Raw genomic sequence first — 25,491 nt, forward strand, 5'->3', positions numbered from 1 at the left:
AAAAAAACTTATCAAATTTAATGAAGGAATTGTTGGTTAGGTTGTTTTTTTAGTTGAATATTTTCTAGTTGGAAGTTATATGCAATCTCTTTTTTGAATTTAGAGTTAGTTATCAAAAAATGGAAGCAGTTGTCTGCTGGTGATTTCTGGTTGTAGTTTCTGTCTCTCTAATTTTTTTCCGTCCCACTTCGCTGAGGGAAACAATAAATTCCTCTCAGCTCAGTTTGGGCCAATAGGGAACGAATCAAAAACTCACGTTCATAGTGAGGTGCTTCTTAATTTTCCTATTGGCCGAGAAGGCAAGAAAATTAACTCTTTTTTATCTCATAGTATTATTATTGAAACTCCAAAAAATAATAAAATCTAAAAAGCTGAGAGCATCAATTATTGATCTCGTAGGCGCCTGTTTTCTGTTTTCCCCCTCTTCTAAAACCGCAACAATTATGGTTTTCCTGGGAGCTTTTTATGAGACTCTTTTCCCCTTTTTTTGTTTTTCTTCTGAAGCAATCTGCTTCATCTTTACTGAACTTGGGGGAAAAGGTCTGCATTGCAACTGTCAAAAGCAGAAGTAATTTAAATTAAAAGTAAGTGTGTCTTTACAGGCCACCTACGCTCAACAACGTACATTTTCTATCCTGGATATAAGCGAGGAGATCCAGGCCTAAAGTTGTGTTATTTAAATAAGTCGAACTGAGTTGTTTATATACTTGTGTACTTGTAGTCTTAACGAGCGTTAATTTGTTTAGCGCGTTGTGAAAGAATGGTTAATTAACGCCTAAATGCGTTCGCTCTAATGCGGGATTAATTATCCGTTCATTTGTAACGGCTCTCGTAATCCTACACTGCAGAGGATAGAATTTTGACTGACGATGAAAATTTATACAACAATCCCACCTAAAGGGAAAAATTAGAAAAGGCTGATCAAAGAGAACTTTGAAAGGCTACCTCGTTGAAATTGCACTGCATAGGAGAGTACCAAAACAGGTAAGAACAATCAAAATAGAGGGTTTAATCTATATTGCTTTACAAGCTAACCGAAACAATGTTGATGAAACCGCAATACAAACTAGTAAACGCAAGAATCATAAACTGAATTGATGCACGGTTCAGACAGAACTAATATTTTCACAATTAACGAATCTTATCGGTATAGAATATAAATTTTGCAGCGAGGGTTTTTCAGTTAATTAAAAATAAAGCTTCAAATCACTTGTTTCCACTTATGTGGGCGCCCTTATTTCAATCTGTTTATAAGTTGACACCCTTTGGAAACAAGTGATTTGAAGCTTTATTTTTAATTAACTGAAAAAAACCCTCTCTGTGAAATCTATATTCTATTTATTTCGATAAGGTTCGTTAATTGATTTGTTTTTATCAAATATCGTCGACACTGAGTTGTCGTAGAGATGTTGTTCTTTGATCCCATTGATTCAAATGGTCTCTCTACTGATAAAATTGTTATCGGCACATTTTGTCACCAATCTTGCCATTTGGTTTTAATCTGAGCGTCAAAAAATTCTCATTCTCGTTCAATGTTGAGGATCCATCTTTTGGTTTTTTCCTACATATTATAAATGTATCCAAATCAATATCAATGAAAAACGAACAATTGTTTGGTCACAAATGTCATTGAAAACAAAACTTTTAGCGTTGAAAAAGGTAACAATTTCCCGATTGAAAATCAACGGAAGTGATTGCTGTCATCAACTTTTCATGTACGTAGTCCAATTTAGTTATGAGCGCCAGAATAGGTCAGTAGTACAAAAGCGGATTCCAGTAGATCCATCTATTGTTCCATCTATTGTTCTTTTCATAATATGGTCCGCTCGGCCAATCCACTAAATCAGGACTTGGCAGTAAGAGGAGTGCCAGTGGAGGGCCAGGAAGGCTTAAATTCCCATTGATGTTTTCTTTCCATTATGGTTTGCGTATCGTACTTGCTTCGAATTCAGGCCACCGAGCTTATGCTACGTATATCAAGATTATGCCACCTGGGATTGCTCAATTATAGAAACAAAATTTAAAAATTAACTCGAGCCTGATTATTAAGGGAATGAATTGAGGCAATCGTAGCATCTAAATATTATAAGGATGTTTTTTCAACAGCAGGGACACGGAATTATATAACAGGTGATCTGCAAAAGCAATTTTAAGAAAGTAGCTGTTAAATATGAAACAGGTCAGCCAATAGGAACTTAAATAACTTTACTTGGGAAACCATGACACATCCATATACAAAGTTTTGACAATTAAGTATGGAACTTTGGCCAGGGTTGCAAAAGTTAAAAATTCCCAAATTTTTTTATCCAGAAAAGTGATTACTGGAATCAACTTATTTTCAAGTAGTTGCACTATTTAGCTATGAGGGTCAGGATGTCTTGCCCCTCATGTCATGCTGAAACATATTTGTACATTCCGTCATGGCCATAAGTCATTAAAGCCTCTTGAGCTGCGATTTAACAACTTAACGATTAAAAAATTGCTGCCAGCGCAAGATTTTTTAGATCGGAGCCAAGATTGCATGAACACAGTGTTTACTTGTGCTAAAGTCATAACGACACCTCGATTCTTCCTTCAGCTTGGCCTCAGATCACGTTTCAACGTGATTATGATTAAAAATTATACAAAGCTCTTACTTCATCTCGTGTAAATATTTAACATCAAATGTCCTGCTCTAAGTTAATTGCTACTCTCAGAAGAGAGATAACGATAGCTACAGCTGAGTTGACTCGTTTATAAAAAAAATTTGCTGCGCGGCATTTTTAATTGCTGAGACCAAGACGAAAAACTGTCAAAAGAACCTGTGAGCAAGCTCCGAAGTGTAAAAAGTTATAAACAAAGGCCTGAGAAATCGAAGAAATGGCGCTGTCAAAATTTCTCTAGGAGTTAACTAACATATAGTAGAATTTCACACGGGTATAGCTAGGCCGCCGCTGACAAAGAATAAATAATTCAGCGATTCAAAAGATGGTTTCAGAAATTAAGTTCCAAATACATTCATGAAATATATCCTTTTTTCTTCGGTAGAATTTTCAGTACACTCCATTGAATGCTGAGATCAAAGTTATATATCAACAGAAAAAATTTTCTAATGTGATGAGAAAACGCCGAGAGTTCATCTGTATCACATTTGATCGTAATTTTAAAGAGGTGAGCTTTATCAGGTATCGGTCATAAGTATCTGTCTGAAATGGTTAAATGGCGTGCTGACGTTGTAATGCCTCGTCTTATAATATTTTTTGTCGTTTAGCTCAACATGTGTAGTTTAACGATATAAACTAAGTTCACAATAGTTCGATAAATAAAAGGACCTGCAAAAGAGTTGGTGAAAGTTCGAGGTCAGATTATGAGCATCTAAATAATTTGTCTTGACTTATGCTTTGAACAGTGTTGCTTACAAATTTGCACAAACGCTTTACTCTTCATAGAAGCTACATTTTCACCAAATAGTTCGTTACGCCTATCCGTTCTACATCGAAAACAACCTCACTGTTTCACAAACTGCAAAACTGCACCAGGTTATCAAAAAATGGAAGCACTACTTGCTATTAAGCCAATCAGAAACCCAGAAATCAAAAGGACACAGTTGTTTATTAACAACGAATATGTCGACTGTGTTAGTGGAAAGACATTTGAGTCTGTCAACCCAGCAACAGAGGAAACAATATGCATGGTAAGTATCTGTGCGGAATAAGTCTTTGAAAGGCATCCTACAATTTTTATAGTCGAGAATGTGTGAAACCAAAGAAATGAGCAAATTGTAGTCTTGAAAATTTTATTTGATGCAAAACAACTAGCCTAATAACTTTCAGTACTCTCTGTAACATCTATCAATCCAATAATACAGTGATAGATTTGAATTATCTCATTGACTGGGTAAAATTTTGATGCTGCCATAACAAAGTCATTATTGGCAACCTCTAGTGAACACGAGCCCCCCCCCCCCCCACTTGTCAAATTTTTCCAATTCCGTCAAGATGACACGTTGAATCCCCTTTGAGTGCAAAATTGCTCCTAGTTGTAAGTACACTTCATTTTTATGATAAAAATGTGTTCATAACTAGGTTTGAGGAAAGTCATTTATCTTTGCCAGTTTGAGGGAATTAGCTATTTCAAGTGCGAAAAAACGTAAATATCAGAAAAAAGATTCCAAAGAACAGAAAAACAGTCCCAGAAAAAAAATGGTTTCAAACGTTTAAAAATAGTGACCCAGCGCATTAATAAACAAAATTAATCTAAAAACCACAGCTAAAACAATATATCAACGTATTGAGAATTGAAGCAAAACTAGTTGTTAAGCACAGTGACAGGTTTTTATATAGGAGACAATCCTAAAACAGAGTACCTCAAGATGTTTTCCCTCACAATACAGACGCAAAATTATATTATCAGAGGGCCCAGTCAGACAAAAATTATAAGAATTGCTTGCTTTTGAAACCTAAGACTACATTAGACACCACCAACTCACCAATGGCGCGCCTTCTTAACGCTGTTGTATTACGAAAAGCAAAGATAGAGCCAGAATACGCCGTGAACAAATCAGAGTTATCAGAGATAATTGCCATTTACCAAATTTTGTAGATAATGAGCAGAGAAAAATCATCCCAGCCTTGGAAGACAGATTAGCAACCACAAGAATACACGTCAAGCAAAATTTGATGAGACATCAGTAGAATGAAACCAACCAATTTCAATGTGAATTCTTCTACTCTAGATTTCAATATGTATTGATTAAGTTATTGTAATATTTTGCCCCATATTACCAATATTTTGCGTAATTCAACACTTTTTTATTGTTGAAAATATATTTGCTTTTCCTTTTTTTCTAACACAATAACCCGTGGCTGAGTTCTGGTATTTTTAGCACTTTCGTAACATTCTGGCTATATTATTTTTTTCGGAAAATTTTTCAGTCCACTCACCTTTCAAGCACCGACACCGACCTCCGAAAATTCGTCTAGAGCATTAACATCTACTGTTACGGGGTTTTGGCTTTCCGACTTCAAAGCACTCTTTTAATGTCAAAGCTGCACTTTACTGTTTGATATATCTATGGAGCGCATTGTTATTCAAAACAACTGCTGTTTTGTCTGAGACCGCTTTTTTGGTTTTTAAACTATTTTGTCTAGGCACTAATTTGAATGTTCACCTTGCGTACTTATGTTTACCTTAGTTTAATTTTTAGTTAGCCGTAGATTAATTCTTCTGAGTCAATATTAAGAGTAATGTTCTATTTTCAAACTTTCCAATCAATCGGATTAGAATTTCTGAAGTCTCGGTATTATTTCAGGGGACTATTTTTTCCAGGGTTCAAAAGGTCTGCATCAGAGAAGTTCTACAGAGAAGAGACACAAATATTTGAAGCTGATTAATTTTAGGCCTCCCTTAATAAGTTTTTAATGATGAGAAAGCCCCAATGTTTCCACTGCCACAGCAACATATGCAAACAAAAACATGCTAACAAAACAGTCTCTATTAAGATCGCGCCAATCTGTATGATCACCCTATTGTTTATAGTTCAGAAGTTGCATAACTATTTTTTTTCTATCATCGTTATATACAAGAATTCCAGCACATCTTAGTCTAACAAGGAACTTGTTCACGTGGGTTTGGAAGCGCACTATTATACATCTAATCAACTATACATATTAGATTGGTATAATCACACAGAAGCGAAACGCCCCTAAAATAATTTTTTAAAAATTCAGTTTTCAAATTACACAGAGAAGAGTAAGAGACTTATCTTGATGTGAAAAATCTGAGAGCCATATTGTATCTAACTTTTTTGATAGTTGACAGTGCAAGCCTTCAAGGGGAGAAATTCTAAGATTGCTAATATATTTACAGGTCCAAGAGGGTGACAAAGCAGATGTTGACAAAGCAGTTGCAGCCGCCAGAGCAGCTATGAAGAGAAACTCACCTTGGCGAAAAATGAACCCAGCAGACAGAGGCAAAATTATTGGAAAATTTGCAGACATCATGGAGCGGGATTGCGCAATGATCGGCACGGTGGAGGTCATTGATAACGGGAAGCCATTTTTGATGGCCCTTTTGGACATTTTCAACTGCGCAAATATATTCAGGTTTGGAAACTGAAACAATATTTTTCTAATGTTGAAAAGTCTTTTTATTTATTTCAAGTTCCACAGCCTGATTAAACATACTAATGCAATGCATTACCTGAATCTGTTTCACCCGCTCAAAAATTTTTGAAAACAAAATTAATAATTCATTATTTGAAGTGCAAAAGCAGGCTAAACTTAAACTGGTAACACTCTGTTTTCTAGAACCTCAGTTTGCCTATGATTAATGATTGGCTGGTCTTTTTCTGAGAACATTTATTAACAGGTCTTTTTATTAACATTTATTAACAGGTCTTTTTCTGCCCGACTCGATTTGCTAATGAGTCATTGTTTACAATGCAATATTTGTTAAAGGACAACACTCTGCGCGATACTATTTATGTTGTCAACTAATGTTAAAGTACGTAGGAGTAAGTTAATCGGGTCATAGGAGAACGGCTTGCAATTATTGCAATTATTCGAGAGAATAATAATCTAGGAGGGAGGAGTGTAGAACGCAGGAAAATAACATAACCAGATTTTGAGAGTTAGGTAATTTAGGTCAACTTAGACAAGTTAATTAGGTGTTCGAAATAAGCGATTTTTTTAAAGGGTTATTGTTTCGAAGGCGCCAGAGAGGCGAGTTGATTGATATATCTTAAACAAACAAATTAATGAACAAAAGCATATTGAGCTGTCGATATAATTCGTTTACTTAGCAAAGTTGTATTTGTGCATCAGGCCAAGGTTGAAATGAGTGATTAAAATTTAGAAGTAAACTAAAGAGCGAACTTTTGAAGTGAACTAGATGCTTTGAACAGAATTGGAATTTCAATTTGAAGTAAATAAAAGTTCAAATTTTTATGTCAGGTACATCCAATGGTCCTCTCAGGCTGGTATACTTTTTGGGCCAATCCCACCCCCAAACCCGAGCTATTAACACCGGAAGTAGGGTGATTTGAAGGTTTTCGATAATTTGAATGAAAAATTGATAATTTGAGTATGATATAAGGCTAATTAAGGGTTGCAATGGATATTTCGAGTTTAGAGTAATGTATGAGATCATCATGGAAATGGTTAGGATAACTTTTTGGGTATTCTGCGATAAATAGGCTGTTCTTGCCGGAAGATAGTCAGCACATAAATTGAAGTAACAATTTCTCTAAAAGTTCAACTGAAAATTCGTGGACAGACTAATTTGGGTGCGAGGAATCCAATTTGGAGGTCAGATTTGACCCTAGATCAATCCTCAAGGAACTACCGCACGCCGATGCTGCGGGACGTTAAATTTGAATTGCTCCTGGATTTTTGGTAGCAGTCTTATGATTTTTGGAGGGGTTAGTGTAACCTTTTAAGGGCCTTCTTTTGGTGCTATTTTTAACTTCTGGGTGTGACCGGAAGTCGGTGTTTCGGGATAACCCGATTAAAAAAAAACCGGAAATTGGCCTTTTTGAGGGGTCGAAAGAGTTTGGTAATATTGGTAATAATATGATAACCTGAGACAGTTAGTGACAAAACATACCCACCCTGGTGCGTTTTGACGAGCTCGGATTTTTCGGATTTTGTCACCCGCGATTCCATAAAAAATTTCAAATTGCAAACGACTCCCGACGGCTGATCCGTAGTTCACGAAACTTGGCGGGCAGGTTGATTGCACCCTATAGTTACTAGAACTTTTCTTTCGAAGACGTTTTGACCACTACTTCCGAAATATTGAACTCTGAAAACTGGGGTCATCCGGGAGGTTGATGAAAAGTGTGCGCGGTCCTTGCTCGTGTTCTAATGGGAGATAGGCCATGAAATTTTGAGGGTAGGTGCAACTATGGAATGACTTGCCCTGACAATAATTAGTTTTTATCAATTTGACCCCTCATTTTGGACAGATGACTTTTGGCTGAACACTAGAGGTCAATTTTTAGCATTTTAGGAAAATTGGTCTCATCGGCATGTACAATTACAAGGACTTGCATGAAGTGGTTTCAAAATTGAAAATTACCATTGGTCTTTTGTTTAGGGTTCAGTTTAGTTATTTAATCAACACGTGATGTTTGACAGGGATTGATTGCAGCTAGTTAATTTTATAGCGGAAATAGAGGAATAAGAACTTTTCAGAGCAACGTTAAATGTTTACTAAGCACACACTGATTGACTTATCAAGTCCATATATGAGATGAAGTAAATTGGGTTTGTTTACATAAAAGTCCAAAGGTCGTGTACTTAAGATAAGGAGAAAGCTGAACAATGGTTGATAGCAGTTGAATAACGGAGGATAGAATGTTATTGATTTGTTTTCAATGCAAACAAAGTCTTGCTACAGAATATGACAGGTTTCAAGTGTAAGTTGCAGTTTTACTTAAGAAATCAGGGTTTGTTTGCTTAAGACAAGAGTGTTTTGGTTCAGTATAAACTGAAGTGACACAGAGAATTTTCAGCAGACTTTGGAGATTTTTAGGAGAACTTCAGAAGTTTGGACACAAGAGAGATTTTTACACAAGTGAGAAAAATCATTTGTTTAGTGGGACTAAATTTTAAAAGATAGTATGAAAAACAAAGAAGAGATTGAGATTGAGACTGAACTTTGGAAGTTTGTAATTGCAAGACCAGTCGGGATTCTCAAGACCACTGTGAGAATTTTTGATATAGTTCAGTTGAGAAGTGATCCGTGGATATTGTTAGTATGATTATTTTAATTACTACTATAAATTGCCTTAAGTTTGTCCTTTCCATTGATATTCAAGGAATTTTCCTACAGTTGTTGTCCATATAATTGGAATTGATATTTCGAGCACCATTGTGAACAAACTGGCTTCAAGGCAATGTAATTGGCAACAGCATACAAAACAAATGAGAGAGAAAATAGCAGAGTAACAAATTAACGCTTGCTTCACCAATTCAAAACTTTTGGTTTAATTTATTTGAACGATCTTCTGGGCGACAGAGTCCTCTCACTGTTAGCCTAGTTAGATATTCAGAAGACGACACCTTGATCTGTCTATGAAGTGTCATAAACAGTGATCTTGAAATCTTAAAACTCTTTATGAAATTACAACGTTTCATGACTGAAGAACACAAAAAGATATCTGATCGTTCAAACATGCTTGTGTTTTTATATTCATTAACAACAACATTTGCTTTTTTAAACCTAATTTATCTCTCAAAGAAGTACCGGATCTTTTCAACAATTGCCCCCCTTTTGCAAAGGGGGTGGCTATTGTTGGATAGAATATAAGCGAGCCATTTATTAACCAATCAGAGACGACTAATAACTTTCCACGCATGCACATACTATGTTAAATTGATTAGAAGACAATACGCCATGGTATGACAACTAGCCGAACCGGAATACAAAGCGAAAAGAATTTCCGACTGGCGGGTCGGTGGGCGCGCTTCGCCGCAATAACCGACCAACGATTTCCGGATTATATCCCACAGCGCATGCGAGGCATGGCCATGAACAGTGGTCTGCAATTGCGCTTAAACTATTATTCGGCTATCTAAACTGTAAGCCAAGTAATATCGTCGTAAAGTATAGCACAGAAGAGGGTGGCGATTCTCTGCTAGGTACCAAAGGGGGGGGCAATGGTTGAAAAGATCTGAAGTACCTTTCTGATGTTTTCCCTGACGTTTGCCTCAAGTTAGACTCTATTGAGGGTTTTACCCTCTATAAGTCACTTCCCTGATGGTCCATATTTACTCTCTAGTCGAAAGATTCTTACGATAAAACTAACAAGTTTTAGTAAGAACAATAGTACTGCTTATTATGTAACAATTGCATAACAATTACCTAAAAGTATCAATTACTTAATAAATTTTATAAAACTTGTTCAGGTAGACTACTTAACGAGTTTTTATAAACCTGTTTAGGTAGGTAGGGATTTAAGCTCGAAATCACGATTGATTTTACTATCATCGAGCAAACATTTTCACTCGATTACAAGATAATTTTATGCGATGAAGTTAGCATTTCCTGGGACTAACAACAGTTGCATTTTTATTAGCATCGTATATGTGTGTCTTTTCCTTCTAATCCCTTTTTGTGCAGGTATTACGCCGGCTACTGTGACAAAATTGAGGGGAGAACTCTGGCTATGGAGGATGGTAAAATGGGTTTCACCAAATACGACCCAGTTGGGGTGGTGGGTGCAATCACCCCATGGAATTATCCCTTTGCAATGAGTTGTGTGAAACTTGCTCAGGTGAGAAAGCTTTAAGCTGATGTAAGTGAACAAAAATGTCATCTCCTAACCTCTATGACCAGAGTTCCTTATATAATACAAAACTACGAAATTCTTTGTAGCCACGCTCGGTTAAATATAATTCAAAGCAATGCTACCACGTCATATATGATTTGTTTGACTCCTTTTCTGTCGTGCTTTTGTAAGAATCGCAAAGAATTATTTTTCACGACTCAAATGGTGAAATCAAAAATTACCGCATTAACCGCAATTCTTGTCAGCAATGAACGGCATTCATAACAAATTGGATCTATTCTGCTTCGCTCCTATAGATCCAACATATCATAAATTAATTAGCTACTGTTATCACTGACACCTTGACCCAGTTATTTTTCATTCGGTCATTTTTCGTTCCGACCATGACACTCGACCCATTCACACGACCAGGTAAGTTTCCATCCCTCATGTCTCGTTAAATTTAACTCAGTAAACAGCCTGATTAGAGCAGTAGTTCAATTTTTACTATAAAAAACATTTGCAATGAATTGGAATCGAAATAAATATATTTTACGGCAAAGCGCCCGCATTTTTCAGCGATGATATAGGTGAATTTCTTAAGAATTGCGGTGACTAGAGGTAACCATTTATTTATGTTCACTGTACTGGCCGCAATTCTTTTCAACTTCCTTCGCACACTTCTTACATAACATTCAGCACCCGAGCTCTTTTTGGAACCCCGGTCTCCGAAACAATGTTCCATTCTTCTCCCAAATATTTTACAAAATTTTAGACCTCTTGCACTAATTCAACACTATTCAAACTGTTCAGTAATTTCATAGAAACAACAGTACAGTGAAATTTTCGAAAATGATGACACTGCATGAGCATGTCAGAAAAAGTGAAAAACGCCTGCACTTAGTAACGACAGGTTACCAGTTAACAGCTGCATTCACGCTGCATACTACTGTTGATAGATATAGTGGATTCTGAGCGAAGCGATTGGGATGCGTTCAGGATGCGTTCTAGGTGCGTTAGAGGTTCGTCCGGGGTGCGTTCGGGTTCCGTTTCGAGTGCAACATGGAGCGCGCGTCCGCATAATCGGAATATTCATGTTCTCGACCTTCTGGGTCACTCAACAGCTGCACTCGCGATCTCTCGTATCACTTAGCAGGTGTATTCACGATCTCCCGGGTCACTTAGAAGGTGTGTTCACAGTTTACGAGGACACCTAGCAGGTGTACTCTCGATATCCCGGGTGACTCAGCAAGTGTATTCTCGATGTCCAGAGATGTGAATATGCCTGTGGTATGATATAGTTTGATGTGAACATGCCTGTGGTGTGATGTAGTATGATGTGAATATGCCTGTGGTTTGATGTAGTATGATGTGAATATGCCTTCGGTTTGATGTAGTCTGGTGTGAATATGCCTGTTGTGTGATGCACAATTAGCGCTGAAACAGGTTAGAAACAGTGTATTAAAGGCTGACAACCGGAATTGAAAAAGGTTATAACCAAAATAGTTTTAGGTTGACAAGAGTTATACAAGAATGTTAACTAGGCTGATAACTGCTAGATAATAAGTATGATCAGATCAAAGTAAGGATAAAATCTGAGGTACATTTTTACGCTGAAAAAGACACTGATCAATGTAGATTGTGACATGAACAGAATCTGTCGAAGTATTTAAAAAAGTCTATATACACTCTCTGTATTTACATTGGTTCAGCACTGCAATGCTCTGGGTGGTCGGCCAGTGTATGAACTGCATAAATTATGGATGTAATCAACAGTAAAAATATTGTTTGATATTTAAGTTGTGCACAAATTCTATAGGCATTGGGCTGAATGTGGTGATTTCTTTAATATCCCATACACTATGATACCAAAAAGCTACAAACACGTGACGATTTTTTGAAAAGCAATACAATAATTAAATAATATATTATTTTGAGCTCAAATTTGTTCTCTAATAAATCACCATTAAAGTTAATATTTTGAAAGTCTAGTAAATGGTTTGTATAGTTCTCATGCAGGTTTCTCATGACGTCTGCGTCAATTTCATTCAAAATTTCGAACAATTTTTCTTCTATAACTTCCCAAAAAAAGTCAGTTTTTGTAATCGTTGCTTCAAAATTGACCCTAAATTATCCATAGGATTCAGATGTGAAATGTATGCTGGCCATTCCAGTATCTTCCACTCGTTTTCTTGAAAAAAAAATTGCCGATAATCTCTCCTATTTACGCACAAGAGCATTATCTTGTCGGACAATATCGTCCAGGAAATGTTTTTTTCTTCTTAATTCTTCAAAATTTCCAAATAATCCACAGCGTTTAGCCTGTTTGAACACTTCACAGCAATTTCCCCCATCTGATTGTATAACAACCCATAAGTGATGATCGTATTTCCGAACTCAAAATTTTTTGTGTTTTTTTTAAGAAATCTTTTTTCATTTCTTCGAAAAACTTTTAACAATACCGTCAGTGGAGATGCGCATCCTTGTTTCATCAGTAAAAACAACATTCTGCCAGATCGGCTGCAAAGTATCTTGATTTTAAGTTGAGTTGCTTCTGTATTTTAGACCTTGAAAATCCGACATCTCGTAGCGTAGAAACTTGGCAAACGGCGAAATAACAAAACTGTTTCACCATCTTTTCTGTTTAAGCGAAAAAAGTGAGATTGAAATTTCTGTCAAAACTTTTAAATATCACACCTTTTTTCACGCTTTAGCTCAATTCATGCTTATGAATCACGAATTATGCTTTAAAAGTAGAAATCATGCTGTACGTAGCTTTTTGCTACCGTAGTGTATATGCGAGGATGGGCTGGCGCAGTGATTATTTGTTTTTTGAGAATATGCTGAAGTTATATTTAAATTATGTACTGAATATTCGTCAATTTTAATTTTTCGAAATGCGGAATTTGCTTACGATTTGTGCCAAAAATGTAGATATTTTTGAAATTTATGCGAGAATTATGTCAAAAATTGTTGGAATTTTGTACGAAATGTGTAGCAAGCGTTGTTTTTAGCACGTTCAGCACATACAGGTAAACATTCAAACATTCAGCACATTTTCTTACATTATTTTCACGCATTCGGCGGATTTTGGTACGAATTATCTGCTTATCCAATGAGACTTCGACCCTGGCAAGGCTAAACTGCAGTTTCATCTTGATTTTAAAATCTAGATTTCTGGTTACTGTCTTTTCGGTAATTTTAGTGCATGTGTGCTGGGAATGCAGTGGTAATGAAGCCACCTGAGTTGACCCCTCTCACTACTCTGCTGATGGGAGATATGGCTATAGAGGCTGGATTTCCACCTGGTCAGTGCTATCCACTGAAGAGATCGTAATTGTCTCTTTAATTCCCTTATTTCCTTTTTCCGAATTATAGTTCAGCACCACCCCCCCCCCCACCTCAACTAAGAAATATATTTGAGGCGCGGGATGGAAGGTTTAGATCCTCCAAGGGTATTTTTGGCTTAACACTTCCACCACCACAACGCACGTGCGTGCTTTTAAACCGTAGAAATTTATTGCGTAATTACACTATTTACTTCTGGGCGCTTCATAACATCAAGATCAACCGAACAGATTGACTCACTTAATAAGAAACGACACCAAAATTGGGGGAGCTTGCTAGGCGTTTTTTGAATACTTCAGAAAATTTTTAGGATCTTTTTTGTTTGTGCCCCTCCGGTACGTTATGCTCTCCCGTCAAAAAATAAATCATTATGTAAAAATATAGCAACTGCGCCCGTGGGGGAGGAAGGTGCAAAAAATATATACCCACTAAGATCCGTGTTTTAAATATCTCTTGCGAAAGGCATGTGTAGCAGTGGAAATACTGGATGTACGCCTCCAGCCAATTCACACTGCTTCCAATATAGACGACACACCACAAGATATTAGTCTTATTTCAGACACTTCCACCTTTGATCCACTAAGATCTCAATTTTCCTCACCAACTCCGTCACAGATTGCGAGTAATCAATTTAATCCATCAGGTTGACAAGTACACAATATTGGGATCTTTTCCCTTTGTGCCCCCCAGTACGTTATGCGCCCCCCAGTTACAGAGCCCGTGCCATTACATAGTAAATCACTATGTAAATATATTGCACGCGCGTCTGGGGGGGGGGGTGCAAATAATATGCACCCACAAAGCTGGGGGGCACAAACAGAAAAGATCCATATATAAATATATATATATATATATATATATATATATATATATATATATATATATATATATATATGGATCTTTTCCATTTGTGCCCCCCAGTACTTTATGCGCCCCCAATTATAGAGCACGTGTCATTACATCGTAGTTTATTATGTTAAAATATGGTACGTGCGCCTGGGGTTTACAAATAATGTGCGCCCGCTGAGCTGGGGGGACACAAACGGAAAGGACCCCAATATTGTATACGCTCACTGGAATCACTCTTTTTTATAGTCCTTTTAACAGCTTTTTTTCAAAATTCGCTACAACTAAGTGTTCACGGTACACAACCTATAATTACATTAAGCTCAAAATCTTTCACCCCAGATTCAGACCAACGCTTTCATCATTGTACTGGGATATAAGCCGATACTACTAGACTTATCCAACTTAACCACTAAAAGTTGACTCAAAATTTATTGTTCCACCAGCCGCTTTTTTCGGAGACCATAATAACGGTGAACAACTACATAATTTAGCAAAACAAAGAATTACTAAACCATTCAAGATTATACCAGTTCAAAAACAACGAGCGCACGATCTGCTAAAACAATCTAAAATCAATTTCCCTGTGGAAATTGTAGTCGAACAAAACAAACTAACTTCTCACCCACAATCCGCTGCTCCGCCTATTTTTCGCGTTAAAACAAACCCGTCAGCCTTTATATGTCAAGAAATTCACTACAAAATTGACTGATTCACAAAGAACACCGCAGGATATCTGGTTTTCTATAACCCTCACTCTGCACTATCTGACACATGTCCATTAAAAAATTAATCATACCCTTCATTAATTTATTCTTTTTACTTTCATTACCCATAAAACAACCAATAAAACTGAAAACCGCAAAATTTCAACCCCCAAATCATGAGATTTCTCCCCACAGCATATCAAAATTATGCAGTATTATAAGCTCAAAAAGATAGGCGAGTGTAAGATCAAACAGCAGACTTTCAGATCCTCCCTGCCCAAGTATCCATCTTCTCACAAATTTGACCACTTCAGGTACGCGCATACGCCATACATGCAAAAATCGGCGACAGATACATCCTTTGCCACAAAATCTCAGTTAAGAGAGGCTACGAAATTGGTCACGATAATTGGTGTGTTAACAAAATCAAAAGTCCTTTCTTTCCCACAGAAATTGAAGCTATTAGAGAACTTGCACGCATTGGTCTTATAAACAAACAACACTATCACCCACAATTAATACAAATTGCTTTACTTCATGACCCACGCTGGCAAGCAAACATCGAACCCAAACAAGGCCGTTTTAAAAAGATCGCTATGGCCTTTTTGCTTTCCAACGCGGAGATATTGTTTTTCATCCAAGGGACTACGAATGGATCCCAAAAGCCACATATAATTTTTGGGCTAATTGCCCCCAGTCAAAACCCAAAGCAGGAATATGACGTCATCCACACACTAGGACACTAGGTCACTCCAGGTAACTAACATCACGCTTAGTTTTGACGTTAAATCTGAAAGTATCTACTGTGGTAAGACACGCAATAAATTTTTATCTTGAATTGGGGTACTGTCCTCCAAAACACGCTATTAAAGCAACAGTCATTTTGAAACCACATAACAGCTGCCACATAACAACTAACGGATCGACGCAAAGCTCAAATTTATAATCAGTTGTGTATTACTTGTGATGTACCACACGAGTCTCTCAATTTACAAAAAACACAGCGATCTTGACCGCAATTTAAGACAGACCGCTTTATATTATTAACAAAAAGACCCCTTTAGTAGGATATATTTTTACAGGTCAGCAAAACACACAAAAAGTTCTAATGTTATCTCACTCTTTCAATTCAAAACTGTTTTTTCACCATTATATGTACTAGAAAATCAATGTTTCGAACGCATCCCTATATTTTATCAGAACGAACTTCAAATTGTAGATCAAGTCACAAGTAAAACATTCCCTTGGTCTAATAAAGCACCATGTACAACTAACAATTTTGATCAGCAAATCTCATTAGACGCGGATGGCGATGAATTATACCGCTCAACTTCTTATCCAATTTAAACGAAAAACCAGGTTAGAATGTTCATGCCCTATGAGACTGAAAATCACTTCAACGCGGACTTTGCTGCACAATAACTTGGCATATAGAGCCAAAAATATTGGACTGACTCAATGGATAAAATGAAATTTAACTAATTAGTAGATGACGCCGCTGAATGATTCAAACTTTACAAGCAGTTTACGTTGCAGACCTTGCAAATCCAGCACAATTAAGAGCACAAATTTTGCCATTACAAAGTCAAAACACGAATTGTTTTAATAAGCTCTTCATTAACGGAAAAGAAAGAATTTACACTTTGTCGTCTCCATTGGCGTGATTTATCCAATGGCAACTATTTAAAGTAATCACTCATAGGAGTCTTTGGATACCCCATTTTAAAAGAAATAGCCATAATATGGACTGTTTTTAATTTTTTGCAGTGCCTGTTTGGACCACTTCGTAGCTCATATAACACATGTAATCTTAAATCTTTTTTAGGTGCAAGTACTACTTTACCTAAATTTTATAAATTCCGGATGTTTCAGATTGTTTTTACAAACTATTTTTAATCTGTCATAATCAGACTCTTCTCATTATAAACCTACCTCACCTAAGAAAAGACGAAAACACTATGTCGATAGTAACACTCCTCACTCTCAATATGAATTGAATCTGTTACACAGCAAGTTTGAAAATTTCTACAAAAAAATTTCCACTCCTGTAGACAATATTTTTAAAAAAGATAGAGTTTCAAGTCTCCCCACATCCATTTATGAATGCTACGAACTACCAATAGAATCACACAAAAAACCTGATTTTCAATCACTACACTCACACGTTTCCATCCTAGTAAATGCAAACGCTCTTGTGCTATATCACTCTCTAAAGACTCTTTTGAGGATGATCCTGATTATAAGGAAATCCCGGAAGAACTTATCCTAAATTTAACAAGTAATGACACTACTTTCGGGTTTTAGTGACATCACAGCTGTCAACCCCGGTTCTCACGATGGAGGTTCACCTATCCCTCCAAACGTCGATCCCACGGCATGCCATTTTATTATGCTGTATGTCGACGACATCCTGCACTAGCCACTCACACTCTTGGTGCTGCCTCCTCAATTACCAGAGCTAACATGCGGAGTGCAGACGCCGGCCCTCTTCACGTCGGCCCAGGCCTCTCCACGGCCACAGTCTGTGGATTCGGCCACTTACAATCGGGTGAATCCACTACCTTCACCCACTACTTTTTCTTCATCACCGGGAGAACCACATCTCTTCATTGGGAGCGACACAAGCTCAACAACCACACTAACAGAACCACTGAGTTTGTCACAAGAACTCTTATCTCATGGTCAACAGCCGGTGCCTCAGCCACCGCACTTTTTTAGCTTGGATGCCACAACCAACACAATCGGTGCCACAGCCACCACCACAGCCCCCACACAGCTCTTCTTGGGCTAACGAAGTTGCTGCTGAACAATCGGGTTGCTCGACACCCGAAACGGTTGTCCCTAATGGAGCATATTCTGGCAGGATTTACGGCCCCCAGCCTCGCTCACGACCACTCACCTACCCTCCGCCTGTGAAGCCCACACCTGTGTCACAGCCCATGAGCATCCACCAGTCGATGTATGGAGTACCCACAGTTCCTCCACCTCAACATCAGCTGCCCTTGCCTTAACCTCCTCCGTATGATTGGCCAACTTCGACCAACAAATTCACCTGAACAAATTCTTCACGAAGGAGACGCCCCAGAGCTACGGCGCACGAGATCTACCTTGTACGATCATCGCCGATTCAAGCCTCACAGTCGCCTGCTCGGTATACGGCCAGCCCACAAAGTGGCTCACAGCCCTCGTCTTGAAAATCGCGAGTGAATCCCCTTACTCCCACACGAGGAGTGTTACACAGAGCATCTGACCAAAATTTTAAATTTCACCAAATCACGAATCCTATGCGCAGCAACATGGTGTTCATGTTCCAGAGAGCATTAATTATGTTGCCACACCACCTCACCACACATTGAAACCAACGGCTAGCTCATGTTCACTGGGACTCAAGAACGAATATGTGGATGAAATAAAAGTTGAGGGCCTCCCACTAGAGTGCCTTCACTTTCCTAAAAAACCCCGACCCGCAGAGAGATTCTGACATCTCTCTAAAAAATTTTTCTTACTCGCCGAACGTCAGAACAATTATCTTTACACAACGTTTACGAGAGATGTTGCCTCTTATCGTATTTACCAGAAATACGACCCCTTCTACATTCAGTTTGGTTTTTTGCATCGAGCACAAATGGATGTGAATAAACAAACACACAGAGTGAATCGGACCAAGATGCTACACCCCATCCACAACTATCTTTTTGCCCAGCACCACTTCCAAAGAACGAATCCTTGGTCCAAACAAATTCTCGCCTATAATGCGGGAACACAAAACTCAGATCCCCATATTATATGAACTATAGCTATATTTTTAACCCCACCTATTGTGGAATCACCCTCCGTAATTTTGACCCGATCAAAAACTACTTCTTGTTTTTGCCACTCTATAGGGAAACACATCGGCCGATACTTGTCCCTATCAAATATTTCCAGTGCGTAGAGGAAGCGGCCAAAAAGCGTATGAATGGACGCATTTTGAGCCTCCTCTACAGGGACTGGATGGTGGACAAACTGTCGAACAGAGAACCGACACCAGAGGAAACACAGATCCTAAACTATCTCCTGGCATTGCAACCCCACTGCAACACTGACTTGGGTCCACGTGCACGTGTCGCCTGTCTTGCACGAGGCAAAAAATTTCAAGAATTTGTCAGGGACCCTGACAACCGGGCCCCAGACTTTGAATTCCAGTTTCAGAAGTAGCCACAGTCCTACCATATTAGACTCACAGTCCCACAAAACTCTCAAACTTACTGTTCTGAAAACTTACAAAACTATATTTTCTTTACTTTTCTTGCGATTTCACTTTTTGTATTTTCATTGTCTAGATTTTAATTTCATCTTTTCTTCTTTGCCACAATTGAAGATTGGGATCAGTTCTTTTCTTCTTCTCTCATGTCGGAGCTTACTCAGCAGGCACTAAATTTCACTGGAAGTTTAAGGTAATAGGTAGCTCATACAGTAGCCAAAAGACGGATTTCCACCAGAAGGTAAGCTGGTAAATCCGATCGATAAGACACTGTACCACATGGAGATAAACAGAAAACTCCTTGTACAGCCGACAGAGACTGCAGACTACAAGCGATCCTCCATCTGGGAACAAATCCACACTACAGGACAGTGGGAGACAGTTGGGTACTTTGAAAGGACTAACGTTACTGGCCAGCACACCCTTTTACTGGCACTTTTACTGATTATACACTTGAAGTCGACTACTCACTGACGACACTAGTCAACACTCTACTGACAGGGACATCAGATGACGGCTTAAGTCACAATCCTATTTTGACAACAACACGACTCACCACCTCACTACAAAACGATGATGATACATCCACCATATTTCTGCTACAATTCACAGATTAAAACTCTTAACCCCGGATGGATGTAGCTGTGGAATTACTGGATGTACACCTCCAGCCAATCATAGACTGAGAAGACACTATTCTTTTATATAAAGTGCATGCTCCGTTAACTCTAGTCAGTCTGTTAGTTTAGATGCACCATGTTTATACTCCGGTGCTATACTGTATTACCACCATATTAATTGAAGTTTATCTTCAGTGCTTTACAGAGTCGGTTAGTCCTAATTCACGCGCAGAAATAAGTAACCCTAACTCTTTATACCCTAAGGCTGTAAAAGGAGCCCATCCTGGGTCTGCCTTACATGCAACCTGTTATTCGCGTCAAATTGCAATTTATGCAAGTTTTTGCGGGGCAGAACTTACGTATTTGAATTGAATTTTAGGTATGAGAATTGCGGCGCAAATCCGTCTTTACTTTTGATAAAGAAATTGTTTGAACGGATTTCGCTGGCACAAACTATGCGTTTCCATCTGCGAAATCACTTGCAAAAATGGGTTAGTAATTTATTTTGCCTGCGATTCAAGTTGGCCTGTGGTAAGAAAACTTAGATTGAATGGAGAGCAACTAATTATTGAATAAATATTTGAAGAATTACATTAAGTTAAAGCTGAAAACCGAATAAAACTTCAATCAGGATAATTTCACCAATTGACCTCAACAATATCATAAGCAGTTTAACAAAATCAGGAGATTAGACATGAAATGTGAACAGTCAGTGATTCAAAGTTCAACTAGGAAACAATTCAGACAACATCGTCAAAGGTTAGAAACAAGGAAATGAAATTAAGTTTAAGTTTTAGAATTCCACGGCAAAATGATTATATAAACAGGAGGTGTACCAAATTTTTCCCTGGCAAAAAGTTAACAATTTATAGATTTTTGTATTTTACAAAATATCAATAAACAAATAACATATTTTGGGTCTTTCCCATTATAGCCCCCCCCCCCAAGCTTAGCGGCCAGATAACCTATAGCCCCCCCATCATGCTGATTACACCATAAGGGGGGGCTATAATTTCATGGGGGCTATAATGGGAAAGACCCCATATTTTCTGGTTACAAAAACTATTACTTTATGAAATATTTAGAATCATTAGTCTATTGATGAGTTTTGACAGCTCTCCGTTGTCTCAGGCATGTTTGGCATCTCGAACTGACATTTCTATACCTTCGAACTTTGACGAGATGTAAGTTTGCACTAGGTAGGTTTACACATTAGTATCCAAATTGTAAAGTCTTATGGCAGTTTTCTTAAGTACGAGAACATGTGGCCCCGGACTCTTTATAAATATCTGAGTCTTTTTCCGGTGAATTGCGTTTAAGTTTATGCTGGCTGATTTTTGGTGTAGTTGACTGCTTTTCTTCGGTTGTACTGGAGGCGTTGATTTACTTTGTTCTGCTGGCACTTCTTCAACTTTCTGTTGTTGTGTGGGCGATTTAGTGATTCCGGTGGCTTTGTACGCACCCGGGTCGAGGTGTCACCATTAAAAATCGCTAAAAGATGTAAGATTTGGCGGTGAATTCGAGTAAAAAATGTAAGAATTGCGCTCAATGCGATCAATGCGCAAAAAAAATTTTAAGCGGTGAAAAAGATTTTTCATCGCTAAAATCGCAATTCTTACATAAATTTACCGCCAAAATTCACTGCTAGTCTTACAAAATTTTGTCATTGGAAAAGTTGTTTTAAAAACATGCGAGAATACTGCTGAATGATCAGCAACCTCATAAATTAAAAAAGATATAATACTATAATGTATGTCGAACATGCTGTCGATAGAGCATAACCTTATGGATAGATAATCAGACTTTGGACAGAAGATAAAAATATTAGGCAAAGATTTTTCAGTTTTAGCCCTATCTGAGGATATTTGTTTTGGTACCTTTTATTTTAGAATTGCTATAAAATATTGATCTGAACAATTGTTTAATTTTTCTATGTGTCCTTTCATAGGTAAACTTTAAATTTCAGTGTTGACGCTATCTTGTAAAACAATAAGTACTCGTAGTCCTTTTTGATGCTTAAGGTGAAAACTTCTTTTGTTGTGTATTATCCCCTATATCTTTCTCTTAGGGTCAATAACTTCTTCAAATTGGACAAAACTCAGTATCGAGTATCTAAATTTTAAAAAATGCTGTTGCTTGACTAGGAAAAAAAGTTGGGTTATCGTACGCAAATTTCATATTATAATGAATAAATTGCAATTATTGAATTTTAAAAATAGATGTTTTTCATTGGATCAAGGAGTTGTTCAAATCAAAGCAAACTCAGTATAGAGTATCCCTTGTGTAAACTCAGGTAGAGTGTAGTGCAAAATAAACTTTTGTTATAGCTTGCCTGGGAAAAAAGTTAGGTTTTCATTCGTAAATTTCCGATTATTTCGGTTGCAAAAATGATGATTACGCAAAATGTTTGGGTCATTTAAAAAAAAACTAAAATTTTAGCACATTTGTCTGCAGCTGTGTAAATTGTCATTGCCAAAAAACCAGCTCGGGTGCTGGTTCAGGAAATGTAAAAATATGTTGCTGTTAATTTTCGTACAATCAGCGTTGAATTTTTCAGCACATTTTTTGGGAGCTCTGAAAAATTTTTCACCGCATTCTGATGGCAGGGCTGTAAATTTTTTTTCACCGCTTCGTGGCAGCGCTTAAATTTTTTTTTCACCGCTTTCTGCTGGTAGCGTTGAATAATTTTCTTTCACCGTTTAAGCGGTGAAAAAAAATTCAATGCTACGAGCAGAATGCGGTGAAAAAAATTTTCAGCGCTACCACGAAGCGGTGATGAAAAAGTTTCGCAAATCTTAAAAAAATTCACCGCTAATTTCATAGCTAATCTTACAAAACTTCACCGCTATGAACGCATTCAACGCTAAAAGATGCGGGCGCTTTGCGGTGAAAAAAGTTTTTTCTCACCGCTATTCACCGCTAATCTTACATTACTTTTTGACCAAACCTCAACCCGGGCAGTGTTACATGCAATGCATATGGCATATTTGAGTTTTTAGACGAGATACACCTTGCTTAATCTTGCTTTCTGCCTTTAATTAATCGGCGAGCTTCAAGTTTTTGCCATGCATCTCTTGTGTGTTTCAGATCTGTTCCTTTGTCGTTTTTTCTGTTGGCGTTTTTCCTGTCTTCTTTTTGCTTTTTCGGAAATATTTCTCCTTTTGTGCCGACATTTGCACAGTCTGACTTATGGATGGCCACAATTAGTGCTCAAGATTCGTTTATTAATGGTGTATAACCTTCTTTTTCAATTACTGACCCTTCCGGGGCTCGAACGTCAAGTAACACATCAAGATTTTTTTGAATCGTTTGTTTTTGACATTTTGTTGGTGTATTCGAGGGGTAGTGAGTTTTCTGCGTGAAAATGATGCTTCAATCTCCCGTTTGTTGATTCAAGTTCATTCGCCGCAAACATAATTGTTTTTTCTCATTGGCAACCAGCTTTCTTTTCAGCCTGTTTCTTTTTGTTCCCAAAATGAGATGGTCCCAACCGAAGGCTTCAATTTTTATGGTTTATTTGCAGTACAATTTATTACGATTTGGAATCGTACAAGTTTTGCTAAGATATGTGTTAGTTGTTTGGTGAAAATTGGCTTCCAACAGTGACATGTTGATGACCTTTTGTCTGCATATTCTATGCTGATTTATGATTGAGTTTAATATCTCTTTTAAATTAAAGTTTGTTTCTGCGGCTGCTTTATTTAATGCCAAATGATATTTACAGTTTGAATTAGCCAGTCAACAAATCCGATCGATATATGATCGTGTTTTGGCGCTGCAATGAACTCAATTTTATTCTCTTTGCCAAATCTTTTTAGTTTGTTGACAAGATTGATATCTTGCTTCTTGCAATTCCAATTGCGCGCGGAACTCGTTGCCATAATGTATAATTTTGTAAAAATCCATGTATGTTATTTGCATTTTTACACCATTGAAAGAATATCAATTATCGTATAGGGCCCACGCGCATGAACTGCAATTTTTGTCATGCCTAAACTGCAGGATGTGTGCTATGAACGAATTCCACTAAAAACTGTTTGATTGAGTTCGGGAGAGCGATTTTGTTATCAACATTCACAAGTATTTTTTGATTTTAGATACACATTTCTCCAAAAGCTGTCAACAGAAGGCGTTTTCTTTGCACCGTTCCTCAATTCAGTTATTTCCATCCCTGATATCTTTAACACTGCGTATTTCGATGTCAGGCCTGCTAGCAGTGTTTTATTGAAGAAAACTGACAGGACGTAATTGAAGGAATTACTTGGATATCTGTATAAGGAGTTTTTATTTTTTTTAAATCTCAAACATGTAAATTCGAATAACCCCAAGGTTAAAATTACAGGTTGTAATATTATAAATCAAACATACTACATCTTTCCCTTGAATAACTAAACATAATAATAATAATAAAAAACTAAGGTTCAGTTTCTAGTTCTCGTGAATTATTTTTTAAAAATAAACTTTTAAAGCCTTCAATTTTTTTGCCCATTGGAACTCGTTTGTGTCTTTTTTGCATCTCTTCCTTTAATTCTTTTTTAAATTTTTTCTTTGATTTTTCCTTTCTTGGAGCTCTTGGAAGTTTATTCCATTTCCGAACAAAGTTTCTTATAATTGAATTTTGACTCCATTTTGATATACATTTTGTTGTGATAGAAAAATCATATGTACGATTATTAACTTTAATTTCAACGTCTCCGATTACTCTGAATTTTTTTGGTCTTGTATGTTTGTTTGCTGGACAATACTGAAAAATCTATTTAATGAAGTCTTTGCTATTTGAAGTTCTGCGGGAAGTATTTTATTTTCAAGAAGTAGTTTATGAGCAATGTCATATTTTGTTCGAAAAAAGCAAACTTTTATGCCCCATCTAATTTGTTTGTTTATTCTGTCAATTGAGTAGGACGGCAAACTTTGAAAAAAATTGCAATAAACAAGTGATGCGATAAAACAAGTGATCTAATGAGATTTATTCGAGCTTTTAAAGGTATTGATTGCGTACCAAATAAATTGATCTGATAGCTAAAGCCATTTTACTGATCACATTATTAAGTTGTTTTTGGTATGTCAACTCTTTGTCAAGAATAACACCTAAGTATCTGACTTCATCTGTTGGTTTCAATGAATGACTATTAAATTCAACGCAATTGACAGTTGGTAACTTCTCATTTTTGAAAACCATTTTTTCTGTTTTCCCTTCATTTAGATTTAAATTGTTTTGTTTCATATATTGTTCAGTTTCCATCAATATTGTCTTAGCCTTTGCTTCTAAACACTGTTCATTTTTTTCATGACACAAAATTGCTGTGTCATCTGCAAATTGTAAAACATTCGAACTTTTCCCTATTTCCTCACCCAAGTCATTTACATAAAGTATGAATACTAGTGGTTCTAGTACAGTACCTTGTGGAACACCATGATTTATAATTTTCCAGTCGGATTCAACTAATCCGTTTCTAACACACTGTTTCCTATTAA

At 37.2% G+C, this 25,491-nt stretch overlaps 3 protein-coding genes across 4 annotated transcripts in view; all 3 read left to right on the forward strand.

Annotated features, from left to right (window-relative positions):
* The window catches only part of LOC142337770 (uncharacterized), a 346,563-nt gene that overhangs the window by 65,520 nt on the left and 255,552 nt on the right, over positions 1-25,491 (forward strand). The gene's annotated exons all lie outside the window — the stretch shown is intronic.
* The window catches only part of LOC142337764 (dynactin subunit 4-like), a 618,078-nt gene that overhangs the window by 65,519 nt on the left and 527,068 nt on the right, over positions 1-25,491 (forward strand). The gene's annotated exons all lie outside the window — the stretch shown is intronic.
* Positions 3,401-25,491, forward strand: part of LOC142337763 (aldehyde dehydrogenase 1A1-like) — a 35,801-nt gene continuing 13,710 nt past the window's right edge. The window contains exons 1-4 of the mRNA XM_075387260.1: positions 3,401-3,673; positions 5,848-6,083; positions 10,105-10,258; positions 13,458-13,560. Of these exons, the coding sequence (XP_075243375.1) occupies positions 3,530-3,673; positions 5,848-6,083; positions 10,105-10,258; positions 13,458-13,560 (637 nt within the window). The 5' untranslated portion in view covers positions 3,401-3,529. The remainder of the gene's footprint in view (positions 3,674-5,847; positions 6,084-10,104; positions 10,259-13,457; positions 13,561-25,491) is intronic.

This window comes from Convolutriloba macropyga, chromosome 4, assembly GCF_964194025.1.
Source record: "Convolutriloba macropyga chromosome 4, txConMacr16.3, whole genome shotgun sequence".
Lineage (NCBI taxonomy): Eukaryota > Metazoa > Xenacoelomorpha > Acoela > Convolutidae > Convolutriloba > Convolutriloba macropyga.